We start from the raw sequence: 20,264 nt of genomic DNA on the forward strand, positions 1-20,264 counted from the left end.
CAAGGATAATTTACTCAACTTAATATAAAATGAATGAGTCATTTATATATATAATTTTTTTTGCTTTGGTGTAATGTACTATAGAGCAAAGATATATACATGATCCCCTAGGAACTGCCCACAGACATTACATTTATTAGAATAAAATTTTAGATTACTTAAATCTGCCATCATATTATATTTAAGATATAATTAAATATTTAATTAACTCTTAGAAAATGACTCATCAAAAGCATCTTCACATTTGTTTAAGGAAACATAATCTAATCAGTGAACATAATCCAACACCTAACCTACTAATTATGATCTAAGTTGGAAGAGCTCTTGCTCACTAAGTTAATGTTTTTTCCCTCTATAAAATACTGCCACTTGTGAAGAAGGATCAAATTATTCACTATAAATTAGGAAAAAAGGTGACATGGACAATGGCCAAGTGCTCCTCACCATGACGTTGATCAAAACATATTGATCAATCATGTTTTGTTCTTTGAAATGTTTAGAGTTCTTCTATCACCATGCTAGCTAGCATGGCTATGACATCATTTAGGGCACATAGTTTACTTCCATTATAAATCAAATAAACACACATGCTAGTGCTTTTTTTGTACCTTGTGATTAAGTTTAATTAGGTAGTTTAAATATTTAATGATAATTTTATATTTTAGAGTGATAAAATTATTTTATATTATTATTTTGTACATAGAGTTCATGAGAAAGCTTCATCAACATACGGAATATTGATGGATGAGCAACCTATAAAAATGTTCTTCTTTGTGTGACGCTCGTAACTTGCTTTGTGTAGGGTCCCTATCACATAGTGATAAGATTTTTAGTTTTATTTTTTTTTAAGATCCTATAAGGAAGGTTTTTTTTTTCATTTTCTAGTCCTTTAGTAAAAATTCTTTCATTAGCATTTTTTATTTATGTTATATTGTTTCTTAAAAATATGATTAAGCTTTTTTATGATTTTAATTTATTTTTTAGTTTTTCTTTTGTAAATTTACACATGATTTTGTTATTATTTTTCTATTTATAGTTTTGAGTGCATTGAATACTCATTAGTACAGCATTGCACAAGTATTTCTAATATTGTTTTGTAAATTTAATATTGAACTTAACCATAGATCTATTGTACCTAATACTCATGGAAAGGTAAAAACCTTAGCTTTAATTGTTCTTAATTTATTTTCTAGGGCCTTAACCTTTTGTCTAGGTTCATTCAATTATATATAAGGACTATAAATTAAATCAAGCTTTTGATGATTGATTGAGTCTCTTACCTTATGATACTTGCTTTTTGAGGTCTCCGGGGTCATGGTTTCACGGTAGGATATTCAGGTTGTCATCCAAGTACCCACGGTTCAAATTTCAGCTATATTTGCAGGAATTTTTCCTCCAAATGAGGGCATAACTAAAGGATGTTGGGTTTCTGGGCTAGTCGTCGCATGCACTTCCCGATTTACTCTGATGACCGGTGAAAAATTTTCGTGGACCTGGATCAATCACCCCAGAGATAATCAATAAGATTGACTAAGATTATTTTATTTTATTTACTTCTTGAGGCTATCTCTTGACATAAACTTTCTCCCTCTTGGTTGAATGTTACCATATGTGCTCGATGAAGGTAGATTAAGGGTTGTTATCTTCTTTTTTATTTCTTCACATTTGGACATTTTCTTTTGTAATGTCCTCTAGTTGTATCCGAAGAATATGTTGTATTTCTTTGTTTTTTTACTTCACAAATCGATGTTGTAGGACAAAAGGTAGAGATTATGTTCCCCTCATTATTTCGTACGGTGGATTCAGTAATGGAGGAAGTTGAAGCTTTACGGTCTAAGAAATTGGATGTGGATGATGGTGTTGGAGAAATAAAGCTCCTAAGTGGTTGGGTTTGATGAAAATTTTTATGTGTTTGGTAAAATATTTAAGTTAGATTTGGAGTGCAATCAATCCCTGGTTAAGGTTGATCAGGTTGGCTAAGTTCAAATTGATTCAAGTTAAGATTTTGATATTTGATCAATATATTATTTGGTCGAATGAGATGTCAAGTAAATCAAGATTGATTGGATACTTGATAATCAATATATTAAGTTGGTTGAGCAAAAAGTCAAGTAGGTCAAGGTTGACCGAATACTTATCAAAATATGAAAAGTCTATGTGGGTCACGGTCGACTAACCGCTTGGTGGTCAAAAATCTAACATGGAGTTGGTACGAGACAGAAAGTCCAAGTGAATTACGGTTGATCGAGCACTTGGTGATCGAAAGTCTGACATGTAGTTGGGAAGAGGAAAATCCAAGTGAGTCACGGTTGATCAAACATTTGACAGTTAAAAGTCTAATGAGTTGACATGAGTCGTGAAGTCTCAATAGATTAAGATTGACTGAATGTCAAACAATGATGAAATCCTGGTAGGTAAAGGTGTGACCTAATTGACCAGAGGCTAGGCAACAAGAAGTCTTAGCAAGTCAAACTTGATCGGATGTCGGGCAAAAAAAAAAAAACTTGGTAGATAGAGGTCAACTAGATATCGGACAAAATGAGAATTTGACTTTGATAAAATTGAATAGGAATATTAGTCGATTGATAGGATATATTGATCAACTAATGTACACAAAAATTCAAAAACCTCAAAAGATATGGTTGCTACAGTATTACTACAATGTTACTACAGTGGTCGTGGATAATATTTTGTTTTAATGTTGCTATAGTACAATTGACTAATGGCTACAGTAGCAAATAGAAAGAAGGTTTATATTTGGATTTTTGGGTTTGTAAAACTCGGGTATCAATCAGTTGATTATGGGTATCAGTCAAATGATATCAATGACATCAGGAACCAAATAGAAGCATGTTGATTCGACTACAGGATTTGGATGTTCATGATTAGTCAACTGCAAGGTTTAACAATCGACTGATGATGGTTAAACAGGTCAAAAAGAGTCATTTTATAAGTTTAAGTTGTCAGATTCAACAGTCGATTGATCGATAAGAACAGTTGACTGCTAGGCAGAAAACAGCTTCGACCTAAATGTTATAAAAGAAAGGTTTCAAGGAAATTTTCGGTGCTGATTTTTGATGGTTTAGGGATGAAGTGCTACCATATTTTCCACCACCAAGAGACAATCTAAAGCAACAAAAGAGCAAGCAAAGCAAGATTTTCATTGTAAAGTTATTTTCACTTTCATTTGTATTTGCGTTCTTGTTTCTTATTGTATTGTTGTGAAAACAAGTTGTAAGAGATTTCTCCACCTCTGTAAGGTATCTGAGAAGGAGAAGATTTAGTGGTAGTAAATTGTTAGGATTAGGCCTTGTATTAGTCGCCTTAAGGGACGGATACCAAGTAAAATCAATGTGGTGTATATCTGACATCAAGTTTAATTCAAGTATTCCACTGTGCATTCAAACGACAAACCCGTAATTGAGATGAAGCAATTAAAGTTATTCACTCTCCCCCTTATCTCAAAAGGTCTTAACATATATATATATTTTTGGATAAGTAAATGTATAAATATTTTGTGTCGAAATATACGATGTTCGTCTTCAAGATATACTTATGTATGATAGGGTATCAGATTAGTGTAGATGCTCAAAGGTCAGTATACATGTACTTGCACACTCTTGAATATCCTTCCAACATCCAACTATTTCTCTTCAAAAACACTACGATTCCTCGTGAGTCACCATGATGTATCATAGATGTTATGGCTAAGTGTCTAGCTTTCATCAAGGCTCTAGTCCCACGATAGTGCTACCTGAAGTCTCAGAACATTCATCGATGGATGGACATCTCCTGACACATGCGCAATCATTCTCTAATCCTCTTGTATAGCTCCGCAATAAGGGGCACCTAAAAAATAAGTGCTCCTATGTCTCCTCTACCTAGCCGCAGAAGGTGCATCACTTGTCCTCAATGTCATCCCTATTATGACTCGTGCAAGCTAGGGGGTGAATAGCTCTGATTGCTTATCGTCTTGAATTTATGCTCATTGTTTGAATGCGCAACATAAACTTGAATCAAAACTGACGCCACATGAACAACTCCTACCTTTTACTTGATAGCAGCCTCTTAAGGTGACTAGTCCAAGGCCTACTCCTAGCGATCTTCCTCCACTATAACAACTCCTTCTTGGACACCTTTCCAAGGTTGAGAAGCCTCTTACAAGATATTCTATCAAGAACACAACAAGAAAACAAAAAATGAAAGCAAATAAATGAGTATTGACAACTTTATATGAATCTTGCTTTGGATGCTTTCTTATTTCTTGAAATTGCCTCTTGTTGGTCTGAAAATGTAACAACACCTTGCTCCAAACCCCTCAAGAACTGGCTTTGAAAAACTCCTCGAAACCTCTCTTTTAAAGCCTTTAGGTCGGGTTGATTTTCGCTAATTAGTTGACTGATCTTACCCATCAGTTGATTAATATGGTCTCTGACCATTGAACAACCTTTGAACTTTTTGAAATTGGTATGATTTTATCAATTATTTAAACATTAGTCGATTGATATCATCAGTCGAGTCAAACGGTCGAATCAGTTTGCGTTTGTTCGATTTCTGATTGACATCAATTGACTAATATCAACCATCAGTTGATTAATGTCATCAGCCGAGTAGAACGGTCGAATCAATTTGCTTCTATTTCATTTCTGAAATCATCAGTCGACTGATATTAGTCATCAGTCGATTAATATCATCAGTTGAGTCGATCAATCGAATCAACTACTTCTGTTCAGTTCTTAAAGCCATCAGTCTACTGATCAAATCCATCAGTCAACTGATATTAGTAAGAAATATAGATATCTAAACGAACTATGTTTCACACTAAAATTCATCTCATTCTGATATCCTAGTCAAAAGTTATGACCTTCGAAAGTTTACTTTGTCGTTTCCGCATCACTATCAATTGACTAATACTCATGTTTCAGCCTTATCAAATTTGAATTCTTGTCTTGTCCAATATCCAGTTGACCTCAACCTATCAGGATTTCCTTTGCTCGACATGTGGTAATCCTGACTTGACGAGACTTCTCGTTGTCTAACATCTAGCCAACTTTGACCTGCCAAGACTTTCTCATTACCTAGCATCCAATCAACATTGACCTATTGGGATTTAATCGTTTCCTCGCTTCCGGTCAACCTTGACCTATCGAGACTTCATATTTCATGCCAACTCCTTGTTGGACTTTCTACCGCCAAGTATCCGACCAACCGTGATCCATTTGGGCTTTTCTTTTGTCAACTATCTGTTGGATTTTCAATAACCAAGTGCCTAATCAACTGTGATCCACTTAGACTTTCTGTCTCGTACCAACTCCATATTGGACTTCCAACCGCCAAGTGTCTTGTTGACCGTGACCTATTTGAACTTTTCATATCTTGTCAAGTATCCAATCAACTTTGATCTATTTGACTTTTTGATCAATTAACTTAACATATTGATCGACTATCAAGTATCCAATCAACCTTGACCTACTTAATGTCTCACTCGACCAATTAACATATTGATCAAAAATTGAAATCCCAACTTGAGTTAACTCAAGCTAGGTTAACCTAGTCACCAGGGGTCAATTGTACCAATGGTCCCGTCGATTTCTAGTGCGAAGCAGGACCCAACATCTAGTAAGAATCTCATATTTGCAAAGTTTCTTGATCAAAGGAGAGTTTGAGTGTTTTGCTTACCAGGTCCAGATATTTGCTTTACTCAAGTAGGCATGGTGGATCCACTTAATTCAGAGAGTGTCCTGCTTCTCTTGTATCTTCCATAATACCTTAGCTAATAGTGCTAGGTTTCAGACTCTCAAGTCTCTAAATCTCAATCCTCTTTCATCCTTTGGTCTATACATATTTTCCCATGATACTCGTGGGTGCTTGGATGTCCACATGAAGGTTCTACTAATGCGATCAATAATTTCTAGTAGCAAAGGTAGGATGGATAACTAGAATCACTCCACTCCCTAAAAGACAAATATGATGAGTTGCATTTTGCCTACATATGATAGGATTTTCTACAGTCACAAGTTTATTCTCATTATCAATGAGTCCATTCGGGGACTATAGTTAGAGATCCTGAGTCTTGCTGCTACTATATAGATTCCATAGTACCCTCTTGGAAGTCAGTGATAGAGAGAAGCCTACTACACGTTGTATCATCAACCCCAACCATATATATATTGAATTTCATCAGGTTAACATGAAGACCAGTTGCCTTTTCGAACTCTATTAGATAGGAAATCAGTACGCCAATAGATGTTGTATCTTCCCTACTAAAGAGCAATAAATCATCTACATAAGCCAAGTGTGCCAATTTGAGATGTGCACATTTTGGATGAAAATTGAAATTCAGCCTAGTTGTGCTCTTTTTTAGCTGCCTCTCAAAGACCTCTATGCAGATCCCGAATAGGTAAGGCGATAATGGATCTCCCTGTCATAGTCCCTGAGCCCCTGTGAAATTGTCAAGCATACCACCATTAATTGACAGGGAACTAGAGCTCAAGTAGCACCTCTAGCAAAAAAAAAAAAAAATCCTAGTGCATTGAGTTGAAAGTCTTCTGAAGATCAACTTAATTTTAGGATGAATCATAGAGAAATCCACTTTATTGCATAGTTTTTGAGGAGCTCTTGGGTCCTAGGGCGTAACGTAGATGGTGGGCGCATGACATCTCTGGTGTAATGATCAAGGGTTAATTCTCAGGAACTGACGATCGGGGTTTATCCCACCATGTGCCTATGATCTGCGTATCTATATTTATCTCCCTGGGTTGACACTAGGGGACTGTTAAGGTAGCGGATCGACCTTTTTTTTAGACGCTCTTGGGCTAAATAAATATTATCAGCGATCAATTTGCCCTGTACAAAAGCTGCTTGTGACTGATGTAAAATGTGCTTGGCTACCTCAGTTATCCACCCTGCTAATATCTTCGAGATTATCTTATACAACACTATGCAACGTAAGCTAGATCAGAAATCAGTCACTCTACTAGCATGAGCTATTTTGATATGTCATCAAGTCAAGAACTTGAAATAGTGCACAAGGAGCTTGGGAGTTCTATGAGATTGAGTTAATTCATTTTCAATGAATTGGAGGCCTGGATGAGTGTTGGAGTTTTAGAGGAGATTGAAAACATTTTAGGGCAAAGCCATCGAGTGGTTGTCGATGTAGTAATAGAGATTGCATGCCTAGCTAATGTCTCAAAGGCATTGTACAAGGTGGACTCGGAAGGCATCGAGAATCACAAGGAATAAAACAAGCTCGGGAAGCTTGGTGCATCAGATTGACTAGAGGCCTAACACAAGCTAGATGTAGGGTGGCCTAAAGCGAAGTGGACTCAAACGAATTGATCGGATCGTATGACATTGAGAAAGCTTGAGGAACTTCATGCATTCAATGGACTGGAGGCTTGACGAGGTGGACTCTAGATCAAGGATCAAATGTAATCAAAGATGTTGAGTCATGATAGAATTTGAGATTATATAAGTGGAATGTAACCTTGGGGGTTTGTGATATTGGGCAATCTCACCAGAGATGAAGTGTTCAATTCTATAGGGGTAGACTACCCAATGACTTAGTTTGAAGCCCTTAACTAGGAGATTGCTAATCTCAAGTCATAGTTTGCGACTTAGCTTGATCCTTAGACTTTGCATAGACTTACACCGAGTTGAATTGAATGGAGGGACTACCAATTTGGTTCGATCGATTGAAAGAAATTCAATGTACTAGAATGTGTTAATCAACAAGAGATGACTGACTGCAAGGGTACTTTGATGAATAGAAACTTCTTGTTTGAGCAACAATTGACTAAATATCTTATAGTCAACTAGAGGTTTAAGCAGTTGACTAAAAGAAAAATCAATCACTAAGGTACTCTTCTTTCCCTTGTGGAAAAAGTGCTCAAAGCTATCAAAGGGCTTGGAATTAAAGTTTAAGGCTTCAACACAAGTCCTTGGTAGTCTCATCTCATATAACTTTTATATTTTATAAGAGGTTTGCTCATTTGCCTCTTGTGAAAAACAATTATCACTAGACATTTGAGGGTGACACACCAAATGCATTAATAGACTGTGAATTAGTTAGGAATTGGGTCTTTCATTGTGTTGTATTTGTTTTTGTGTGTGTGTGCGCGCGCGCGCGCGCAATTGCTACTTCTTTATACTTGACACAACAATCACGCATATATAAACACTCTTGTGCAACTAACAATTTGTATTTAGGGTTCTACTTATTCATCTATACCCCTTTAGTAGGATGTGCCAAATTGTCACGCCCCAGAGGAGTCCCTGTCCGAAAAAATTTCGACAACATCTCCCCTGTACGGGTGACAATCTGAAGCATTATATTTTACATTGATCCTAATAAATGTTTATGAAAGAAAGGTACATATTTTAACTAAAGGAAGACACCTATATTTTTGTGTGAAAATTATTTACAAAATAAAGATCGATATATTACTTTAACTAAATAAAGGCTTCTACTTTAGATAAACAAGAGAACCTCATGCAACTAAATGAAGAACACCTATATGTTTGTGACAAACTATTTTCTTGAACTAAATGAAGGCATCTAAATTAAGATTAATAAAATGAAGATACCTATTTCAAGTAAACAAAAGAAAAACTATTCTAGAGTGAAAATTATTTATAAAACAAATCGCCTTCTTAATTAAAAAGATAGTTGTCTTATTTAAATAAATATACCTACTTCAACTAAACAAAGACATCTATATTATAGTGTCACAATTATTTTAAAATGATGGTATTTTCTTCAACTAAATAAACACATCTAGTTAAACTTGAAAAATCCAATTAAACTAAACAAAAACACCTATATTCTTGTTTGAAAATTATTTATGAAGTGCATAAACTATATATTCTATCAAGAAATACAATAAGAGTGGAAACAAATTGAACTAAAAGTACAAACAACTCTTTATTTTAAAGGGTAGTTTGTCATGAATTTAAAAGAGTTCCATAGTAGCAACTTTACAGTGGAAAACAATACATTAATTAAATAAATTAATTTTTGATTCAATATTAATAAGCCAAATTGTCACAATGGAAAAAAAAAAAGCTAAGAGAGATTAATAAACAAAGAAAATTTATTATTGTTAGGATGATTTACAAGTGATAGGGAGAAAGCTATTTATAGGCATCCTCCTCCCAAATCAATGAACGATTGAGATCAGTTTTATCTAACTGTGCCCATTTCGTCAAGATAAACAAGACTTATTCTATCACAAGTCGTTCCCCTCAAGTAAAAAAACGTACAACATCAATAAATCCATGAGAGAGTATTTGTAAAATAGCACCATTGAGTCCGATTCCGATTATGAAACCAATTTCTATAATTGTAAAACTCAGATAAGATATACACAAGAATAGACTATTCTCCAAACAAGAATCTCCCTTGGGCTTAAAGTTGGTGGTTTAGGACAAACTACATGATGTCTTTACTTCATTCAATCGTCTCGATTTAATTTATAATTATTATTTTTACATCAGCTTAAATTTAATTTAACCACACTCCACTCATATTAAGAAAGATGTATACAAAATGTGTTAGTTGAAAGAAGGGGAAAGGGTTCTTAAAGATGAGTACGGATCCTCTAATCCGCAAAATGTGAATCAGAGGATGGGCCACTGTCCATTATTGGTGAAGAGTGATGACTCCTACTTATTTTACATGTGGAGTCATCGCTCTCCATCATTATGACCCATCTTCTGATCCGCATTTTATGAGCGGCTTAGAGAGTGCTTATAATTCCTTTATTCTTTTTGCAGGGTTAATTAATCAAAACACCATCAACTTGAACTGTTCAGAAATAGAAATACAGAGAAACCCTAATTATTACTTGTGCATGCTTTTCCACTGGTCGACCGGAGATTGCAGAAGTGATCACTTGGTGAAGCAGTTGCCGGCGGGGGTGTGGCCGGCGAAGAGGGCGACGTGGCCCATGAGCTTGTCCTTGCGGGAGAAGCTGGTGCCGCAGGAGCACATCCACTTGAGGTCGCCGCAGTGCTTCTCGTGCGTGCGCAGGTCCGACAGCACGGCGAACTGCTTGCAGTTGCACCGGTTGCAGACGTACATCTTCGGGCAGTGGCTCCGCTTGTAGTGGTTCTTCACGCAGATCATCGACTTCAGCGGCTGGAACTTGGCGTGCTTCCGGTTCCACCGGCAACCTTCCTGCGGGCAAGAGTACTTTATCATCTGTCCTGCTCCAGCCGCCGCGGCCGGAGACGGCGGTGGCTCCTTGGCCGGGTTGGACAGCGCCGCGTGGCTCTTGTACTCGTCGCCGTGCGCCCTCATGTGCATCCTCAGGTTCGCCTCGCGCTTGAACCCCTTCCCGCAGATGTGGCAGTAGTGCGTGTACTTGGCCAGCAAGTCCGCCGCCTCCACCTCCACTATCTCCCACGCCGCCTTCTCCTCGCCGCCGTCTTCCATGGACTCGAAGATTAGAGTTTCCAGAGTCGCATTAGAGCAAGTATAGTTCTCAGGGGCAGCGGCGGCCGCAGCCCCAGCCATCGCCGGCGGCGACGATACCACCTCGTTCTTGGAGGGCTCCGGCGGCAAGGCAGCCTCCAAGTGCTGAAACGCGTGCAGGATGGAGGAGGCGGCGTCGACGATTTCTTGAACCAGGTCGCGCGCGTCGGAGGCCACCATGGCGAGGCCCCCGCAGGCGGTGGCTCCGTCGTGAAGGTTCTCCGGCTCGACGACGAGGCTGACGAGGGACTGCACTTGCTTGACCTTCTCCTTGAGCACCGCGGTGTTGTACAGAAGCTGCGCCTGCGCGTTGCCACCGGATTCCGTCGGCAAGGCGGCGCCGCCGCCGGAGCCGACAACTGAGGGATGAAAGAACAAGTCCTCCACGCCTTCGAACATGTGCATGAGCCCATACAGGGGGTCATCCTGCCGGTAAAAAGCCACCATGACGCCGAGGTCGAGGTGACTGTTGATCAAGATCGAGAGATTTTGGTGGTTCTGAGGATGGAGATGAGAGGGGAGAGAAGAGGGATTTGGATTAAAGAAATGAATAAGAAAAAATGTTGATTAATTAAGTGATGAAGTCAACTTGAGAAGCACTTGAGAACATCCCTACTTGAACCTCCCTCAAGTGAAACCAATCCCAAATGGAGACTCCACTTAATCTACTATAATATATTCACATCTTCATCTCTCCTCATAATATCTATTTATCACCTTCAACTAGTTGCTTTTTTTTCTCACTGATACGGGAAATAATAAATGATCCTAGTATTATGGCAGAGATGATAGTTATGATAACGTGGCATTCAAAACTTAGGAGGAGATGGTAAAAAATTAGAAGCTAAAGGAGATGATGGTCGAGGTCAAGGACTACGAGTTCAAGTAGTTCACTTCTGTACTTCCGGTCAATTTTACCCCAGTGGAACTCCCAACTTAATCCCATTCGACTTCTTCGTCAGTGGAATTTCCAGGGCTCAGTCCTTTCACTTCTTATGAGTCAGGCTCCCAATATACATCACAAGAAAAAGTATTATTACTGACGAAAAGTTTTCTCCGTCGGTGATTTCCGAAGAAAATATTTTTCCATCGGTATATTTAAGATTTCCGATGGAACAAGATTTTCCCATCGGTATAGTTAAGATTTCCGACGGAATGAGGTTTTTACGTCGGTATTTTTAAGATTTCCGATGGAATGAGGTTTTTCCTTCGGTAATGGTCAAAAAATTACCACGGCTAGAATTAGGGTTTACCGACGGAATTGATCTTCCGTCGGTAAACTTTAGGATTATCGACAAAAAAATTATTCTATCGGTAATCCCAACTAAAAAACCTAGGGCACGCGACCAATTCTTTTTCCCTTCACACGCGCGGCCTTCCTTCTCCTCCAATCTCTCGAGCTCCAGTGATTCGGTAAGTTTCCCTCTTTCTCCCTCTTCCTGACTCTTCCTTACGCCACCCCGCGACTAGGGCGCTGTGCCGGTTGCTAGCCTACTGCTAGCGGCTATGCCGGTCGCTAACCCACAGCTAACGGTTGTACCGACCGCCAGCATGCGGTTGGCGACTGTGCCGACTGTCAGCACGCGGCTGCCGACATGCTGTTGGCATGTCTTATTGTGTCAATAGCGACCACCAGCACGCGGTTGGCTTCTTTGTCAGTTGTCAGTGCATAGGTTGGGCAGCCAACAACTTGTTCCTATTGAATCTATTGTAGCATGCCATTTTTTAATTAATTTTAGCTAAATTTTATTTTTGTTGCAGCATACTGCATTTGCTGCTCTTCTCCCGTTGCACTACGCATATTCAGGTATAATTTGCATGGTTGAATTTAGATGTAAATTAAGTTAATATTTTGATATATAACATAATATAATCATATGGTGATTTTAGTATTATGTCTGAGTTAACCTATTATGTTATTAAATGGAAACTACTCATAATATATTATGTTTGATTACTTTAGTTAAGGTTAAATTAAATTGTATAAGTTTAATAGTGTTTTAAATTATATTTCCATTAGGTGACAATGTCTATGAACAAAGCATGGATGTATAATCAATTAGAAAAATGATTTATTAGAGATGATTTTATTGCTGAAGTAGAACAATTTATGAACTTTACTAAGAGTCATCCAGAATATATGAATGATGCTGAGTTACAGTGTCCGTGCAATCATAAAAATGTCAAAATAGATCTTTCCGTGATGAGGATATCGTGAAAATATATATATGTAGAAATGGTTTTATGTCAAATTACTATAATTGATATTGTCACGGAGAGCCTTATTTGTTTGAACTAATTGGACATTCTGGTGGTTCTTCATCTGGCACAACTTTTACTGCGCCTGAATCATCAACTTATGATATTAGAATGTAATCAATGGTTCACGTTGTAATAAATGCTGCAGTTGATTATTCCAATATCAATGAAATATCAACACCTGAATATCAGCAACTATATGAAATGTTAAAAGCTAGTGAAAGAGCAATGTGGGAAGGCATTCCCTCAGGTCACTCGCAATTATCAGCTATTGCAAGGTTTTTGAATATGCTAGCTTATTGAATATTAAAGTAGAACATCATTTTTCAGAAATATGTTACGATGACATATGTCAATTGATATCAGAGTTGCTTCTTGTTGACAACATAATGATGAGTAGTTTTTACAATACAAAGAAATTAATTAGAGGTTTAGGTTTGCCTGTAGAGAAGATTGATTATTGTGTAAACAACTGTATGATATTTTGGAATGAAGATAACGAATTGAGTGAATGCAAAATCTATACTCACCCTCGTTATAAGCATCGTACTCGCATACTAGGGAAGAAGAAAAATATTGCTTGGAAAGTGATGTATTACTTTCCTTTAACTGTTAGACTTCAATGCTTATATGCATCTATTGCTACAGCTTGTCACATAATGTGGCATCATGAACATGAGCATGAAGGAGGAATTATGTGTCATCCTTGTGATTCCTCTGCATGGAAACATCTTGATACTGTATTTTCCTCCTTTGCAATGGAACCACGTAATGCGAGATTGAGACTTTCCGCAGATGGATTTCAACCATTTGGTCAGTCGAGACAATAATATTCATCTTGGCCAGTTATATTAACATCGTACAATTTACCACCATGAATGTGCATGAAAGATGAATTTATGTTCCTTACTGTGCTTATTCCTAGTCCAACCAATTCTAAAGAGAAAATAGGTATTTTCTTGCAACCACTAATTGCCAAATTAAATAATTTATGGAATGTAAGGTCGGTGACTTATGATGTTACAAGTAAAACTAATTTTAAATTACATGTTGTATTATTATGGGCAATCAATGATTTTTCAGCATATTCAATGTTGTCAGGATGAAGCACGACTGATAAATTAGCTTGTCCACATTGCATGACAGATTTTGATACATTTTCATTACCTTATAGTGAGAAAGTATCTTGGTTTGATAATCACCATAAATTTTTACTTGTTGATCACCCTTTCAGGTGAAATAAAACAAATCCTACAAAATGTTGTTGTTAGAAAACCTCCTCCAACATTCCATACTTCAGGTGAAGAAATCATTGAACAAATAAGTAATTATGGATTTCTACCAGTATCTCAATCTAGTTCCGATAAGATAAATAAATAAACTGTTAAGATGTGCAAGTGTGGTTGGAAGAAAAAGATCATTTTTTGAGAGCTTCCTTATTGGAAGTATCTACTCATTTGACATAATTTAGATGTCATGCATGTTGAGAAAAATTTCTTCGATTATATCTTCAACACTGTGATGAATGTGCCTGGAAGAACTAAAGACACAGTAAAATCTCGTGAGGAATTAAAAGAACTAGTAAACAGACCAGAGTTGCACCAAAATGAAACAACCAATAGATTTCCACAGGCTTGTTATATATTGGACAAAGATGGTAAGCAGACTTTATGTAGTTAGTTGAAAGAAATAAAATTCTCAGATAGGTATGCCTCAAATATGGCTCAATATGTGGATATTAACAGGTTAAAGATGTTTGGAAAAAAGAGTCATGATTGTCATGTATTCATGTAAAGACTTATTCCAATAGCTTTTGTTGGATTGAGAAGCGCTAGAGGGGGGGTGAATAGCGCTCGCGGCTATTTTGTTTCGATTATCGGAATCGTAAAAGCGTAAGAGTTAAAGCAGTGGAATAAACAGAGAACAATCACACAGAAAGACGCAGGGGATTTTACTTCGTTCGGAGCCTAGATCGACTCCTACTCGAAGGCCTGCGATCCTTGATCGCTTTGCGTGGGCAACAACTATAAGCTCGATAAAAATGATTACAAGATGAAGTACAATAGCTAACAATAAACAATTGAATTATACCGACGACAGTGAGAAAAACTGAAGTTTCGGAGCTCCGGGTCGTCGGGTGATTGTCACAGCAGTTCGGGATCGTGTCGTTAGCAGCTGGTCGCAGAGAGATTACTTGTGATTGCTTGTGATGAGCTGCTGGTTGAGATCCCTTATAAAGGGTGTTCAAGGCGCCTTCTACTATTCACCAAGGCGCCTTGAATGAGCGAAGTCAGCCGCGGAGATAAAGACTGAACTGGTCGAACCATATCAGGTTCAAGGCGCCTTCAGCCTCTCCAAGGCGCCTTTATCAAGTTGTCCAAGGCGCCTCCAAGCTTGCTTCACAACCAGCTCAGGTTTTGCACCCCAGGCGCCTCCAAGCTCCATGGAGGCGCCTCAGTACTGTTCATCCGAGGCCAATTTTGCACTTTGGTCCCTGCAAGATATGTTTAACGCAGAAATACCCTGCAATACAAAGTTAGCTCATAACACATAAGTGATAGTATAAAAGTGAAAGTTTGACAGTCTCTGGACTGTCCGAGTCTGACTTCGGGTTTCCAACCGGAAACCCTAGGTCGACCCGACGCCTACTATTCCCTCTTCCGGGGAACGCGCCCTCACCTACTCCTCTCAGGAGATTTACCTATTACCAGTACGATCCTCCAGATCGACTCGACTTTTGCTCAGCGTCCGATGCTTCCGGTCTTCATGCTGGATGTCCGGTCCTCGACCCACCCAGACTTCTACCCGGTTCGCGACACCAGGATTTTAACCTAGGGTTACCACCCCCTAGGATTTTTGCCCAAAGCGTCGACTCGCCAAGACTTACCGCATAGGGTTACCACCCCCTATGACCTAGGGTTACCACCCCCTAGGGTTTTTCCTTGCCTAACCGCAACTAGGACTTTCCTGAAACACTCAGTCACACACATTAGATAACAATTAAACTTAACTTTGAATCCCTTTGCCATTATTAAAACTAAGGTTCGATCGTCGGATGCTTCCTGCACCAACAACTTTCCATGATTTACTTCCTCATAATGTTTGATAAGCACTCACATAATTGAGTCTATTTTTTTAGAGATTTGACAATGAGGTGTATTATGATGAATGATATGCTTCAGCTAGAAATAAACATTCCTCTCATACTATATAAGCTGGAGTACATATTTTCACCTAGTTTTTTGATTCAATGGAACATCTGTCAGTACACTTTTCATACGAGGCACAAATAGTTGGTCCTGAGCAATACAGATGGATGTATCCATTCGAATGATTTTTGAGAAAATTAAAGAATAATGTTCATAACAAAGTAAGAGTTGAGGGCTCAATATGTAATACTTATCTAGTTGAAGAAGCATCTTCTTTCTGCTCCTATTATTTTGCTGATAATGTGAAAACTAGACATTGTAAGTGTCCTATAAATTTTGATGATGCTCAGGCAATAGACCATAAAATGCTTTCTATTTTTAAGTTCCCTGGCAAGCCAATGGGTGCATCTATTTCTAGATTCTTAACTCCAGAAGAATATCATACTGTAAGAACATGCATTCTCTTAAAATTATGATGAGGATAAACCATACATAAAGTAAGTTGACTTCTTTAATTAAAAATTTATCCTCCGTTTAATTTGTTTGCTTGATATCTCAATTATCTTAAAATTACCTTCTTTCCCAGTTTGTATGAACAACAACTATATTAATAAAATTCATCAATAGATGCAGGTGGGGTAGTTATAATGTTCGTTTTTACCATGAAATGATATCAAAAGAATTTAAGTACTGAACCCCTTCTAACTACATTAATGTAGTATAGAAATGACTCGGGTTGTCTCCCAACGAATGCAACGATAGGATGACAATCTAGGAGTGTTTGTTATTCATATTTTTGAGATTTTTAATATGAAAATGGGGGTTGTTTGGTTTTTTATTCTAAATCTAATAAATGAAAAGTAAAACAAGAAGGAAACTAATCTAATGCTTGAATGAAATCTAACTAAGTGCCAATAATTAATCCACAACGCATTATCACTCTATGCTATGATTTAACCATCAACATAATTAAACTAAGGAATGAAATAGCAAAACATTAAATGAAACCTAATCTAGTAAATGAAAGACAATGCAAGTAATGAAGCTAAGTCTAACCTAACTACAATTGTAGAAAATAAAAAGGCAATATAAAGTAAAGCGTTAACAAAACCTAGAGCATGTAATGAAACCTAAACTAATCTATCCTAATTGTATTCAATCAAAACTAGAACTTAACGAAATTGAAAGAATAGGACAAAGGAAGAATTAAACAACTAAAATACATCAAATTGAACCTAACTATTTAAAGAGACATTTCACCGAACACATGACATGCATGAAACAAATGAAGCAGAATTAGTGCAATTCAAACATGGAAAATCAAGTTCAATACAAACATTCAATCAAAATTAGCAAACATCAATAATAAACATGAAAGAAACTAAGTATCCCAACCACAATCCACACATCCACTTCCAATATTAAAGACTATCCTCGTCGTCACACGAAGGCCCGGAGAAAGAACCCCTAACTCCGGTGGATAGTAGCACACTGCCGATCACTGCACGCTTCAACAACGAAGATGGGATGACTCTTCACTTGAAGAAACCCCCTCCAAATGAAGTTGGTCGGCTGTGAGACTGCACTGTGAAATGGGATGAACCATCGTCGTTGCCTGGTTTTTCCGCCTGAACCCCAAACGGTGGAGCTGCCAGAAGGAAGCCGGACGGTGGAGATCACACCAGAGAACCCCTCTGGTGAGGTGGATAATCGGAATTCACTGTCATCCACTTGCTGCCCCACCAAGAATGCTGTTGTCGCTCGTCGCTGGAATCAAGAAGAAGAGGAAATAGACTGTGGATGGTCAGCCGACGGTAGTGAAGAGAAGAATCTGCGGGCCGGTGGTGAGGAGGAAGGAAGGAGAAGAAGGTTGGCGTTGTGTGGGTGTCGCGTGCCCTAGCAAAAAATGCAAGGAAGAAGGGTAGCATCCTGTGCCATCATGTGAGAGAAAAGAAGGTGGTTTTGGATTTGAGGATATGAATTTTTGGGTTGAGAAGTTTGGATTCGGATTTGATAAGAGAATGACTTTCTTTCGTGGGTTGGGCTTTTGGATGAATGAGCTTTAGAAGTGGATTGTTGGCTTAAATTGGGCTCTTCTCTTTTGGAATGAAATGATCTCTATGGACGGTCCAGATAGCTTTAAATTTGGATGGAGGACTGGATGGCTTATATCTGAGTAAAGGAACAAGATCTCTTTAGATTGGGATCAACGGTTCATATTAATTCAGCTTGATCTCCTCCGTTTGACTTCCAAATCAAGCCAAATTCGATTCAATCAAACCCTAATTCATGGCTCTTTTGATTTCCTATAAAACCATAATAAAAACATGAGATAATGCCAAAATTAGGGGAAAAGTATAAAAAGCTCACAAATATATCCTAAATTCATTAATCATAATATTAAGCAAGATTTATGCAAATGAGAGGATAAAAATGCTAAGTATGAAAACTAAAATATCACATCAAAATACTAGTTATCAGGTAGCTAAAAAGTTAGAGGTTGAATTTGTATTATGGCTTGAAATATATGTAAGTTGGAGATTTTATCAAATATTTAAGTTCATCTGTATTAAGTAGTATTCTAATGTCTACTAATTGTATAGGTTAAAGACCGTAGAACATCAAATGTGGCAGATGATAGGATAATGAATCTTGTATCAGGATCCCTCTGTAAAATAAAGATATACTCTGGTTACTATGTTAATGGCCTCAAATTCCATGTAGCATAACGAAATTCACGGAGATTAACCTATAATTCTAGTGTTTGCGTCAAAGGATTTATGGACAATAATAACACTCAGTTTGATTACTATGGTAGACTTGAGGAAATCATAGAAGTTAAATATTCTGCATTACTTATAAAAAGATGTATGCTATTCAAATGTTCATGGTATGATCCTATCCCAAGAACAGGTACCAGAATAGATCCAAACAATAATTTAGTTAAGGTTAATGCAAACAAAGGTTCAACAAGTTTGAACCTTTTATTTTTGGGGTACAAATGAGCTAGGTTTTCTATCTTGAATACCCTACAAAAAGAAGAAGACCTAGTGAATGGTTGTCTATTTGTCGAATGAAGCCTCGCTCGATTATAGAATGTTGAACACCATCACTGCTCAAATTTCTGATGCATTTCAGAATGACGAAGTGGAGAGACATTCAATTGATGCACAACTTCAATCAACATCTCAATTACTTGTAGATGTTAATATCACTTATGAGAAGATAGATGATGTAGAGATGCCTAATAGTGAGGATGAATTTGTACTAACAGAGTCTAGCGATGAAGACTTTGAAATTGATAATGTTGATTAAACAGATGTTAATGTGATGTTGAAACTGTTAATTTCTATATTATTTTGTGTTGACGTCATGCATGTTTGTAAACTTTAGTATGTTGTGTTGTAATGTTATTTTACATATATTATTATAGTTGAGCACCAGACAGTATCACCCCATGGCTACAAGGTTATTAGAGTTGTTAGAGATACGTATGTATTTTTTTTATTAGTAATACAAGTTTATTTCTTCAATAATTTTCATACCTTAATATTTTTTTCTTGTAAATTTGTTCCTGATGGCCACCGAGTAGCCTCTTATATCATTGAAAAGTTTAAAGAGTGAATATGTACTTCTGGTACTATATGGAGGCATGTAGACTAGAAGATGAAGATATTTTATTACAATGAATTCGTAGTAAGTAAAATTAATATATTTGGTATTCCATAATATATTTATCCTTTCATTTACTAAATTCTCAACTTATAATTGCAAAAAAGATATACATAGGAAGATGGCCATGAAGAACAATTCAAAGTTACATGGAATATTTATTGTGCCAAACTTTATAGAGACCTCATGTACTATCTAAGGAAAAAGGGCACTAGACCGGCGTATGTTTCTGAGACGACATGGAGTACATGGATGATCACCTGGGCTATAGAAAGATGGTGAGAAAATGCTAAAAAGACTTTATCTGATAGAAATATAAAGTCAGGTGACACGAGCACCGGAACCGCTTGACATATGTCAGGATTGAAATCTATTATTGAGCATGCTATGGATTTGGTGAGTTTAATTTAAAGTTATACTTTCTAGCAAATTTTGAATTTATTATCAAACTTGTATGTATAATTATGTTTTAAATTATTTGTGTATGCAGGAGCATGATCTTACTCGACAGCCCACATGCATGGAGGTCTTTCTAAAGACCCACAAGAAGAAAGCTGAATCATTTGTCGATTCTCGATCCCGGGCTCTACACGTAAGATTATTAAATTTATTACATTTGTTCGTTTCTATTTTGATTAATTTTAGTAATTGTTATTAAATTAGATATTGATCAATATTATAATTTTTTACACATGAGCAAATGATAGAAA

At 37.2% G+C, this 20,264-nt stretch overlaps 1 protein-coding gene across 1 annotated transcript; it reads right to left on the bottom strand.

Moving 5' to 3' along the window:
- Positions 1-9,434: 9,434 nt before the first annotated feature.
- LOC122000545 (protein SENSITIVE TO PROTON RHIZOTOXICITY 2-like) lies at positions 9,435-11,056 on the bottom strand. Its single transcript, XM_042554918.1, has one exon. It carries the CDS (start codon positions 10,919-10,921, stop codon positions 9,890-9,892), a length of 1,032 nt encoding a protein of 343 aa, XP_042410852.1. The 5' UTR covers positions 10,922-11,056; the 3' UTR covers positions 9,435-9,889.
- Between the last annotated feature and the right edge of the window lie 9,208 nt (positions 11,057-20,264).

The sequence above is a fragment of the Zingiber officinale genome, chromosome 7A (assembly GCF_018446385.1).
Source record: "Zingiber officinale cultivar Zhangliang chromosome 7A, Zo_v1.1, whole genome shotgun sequence".
Classification (NCBI taxonomy): domain Eukaryota; kingdom Viridiplantae; phylum Streptophyta; class Magnoliopsida; order Zingiberales; family Zingiberaceae; genus Zingiber; species Zingiber officinale.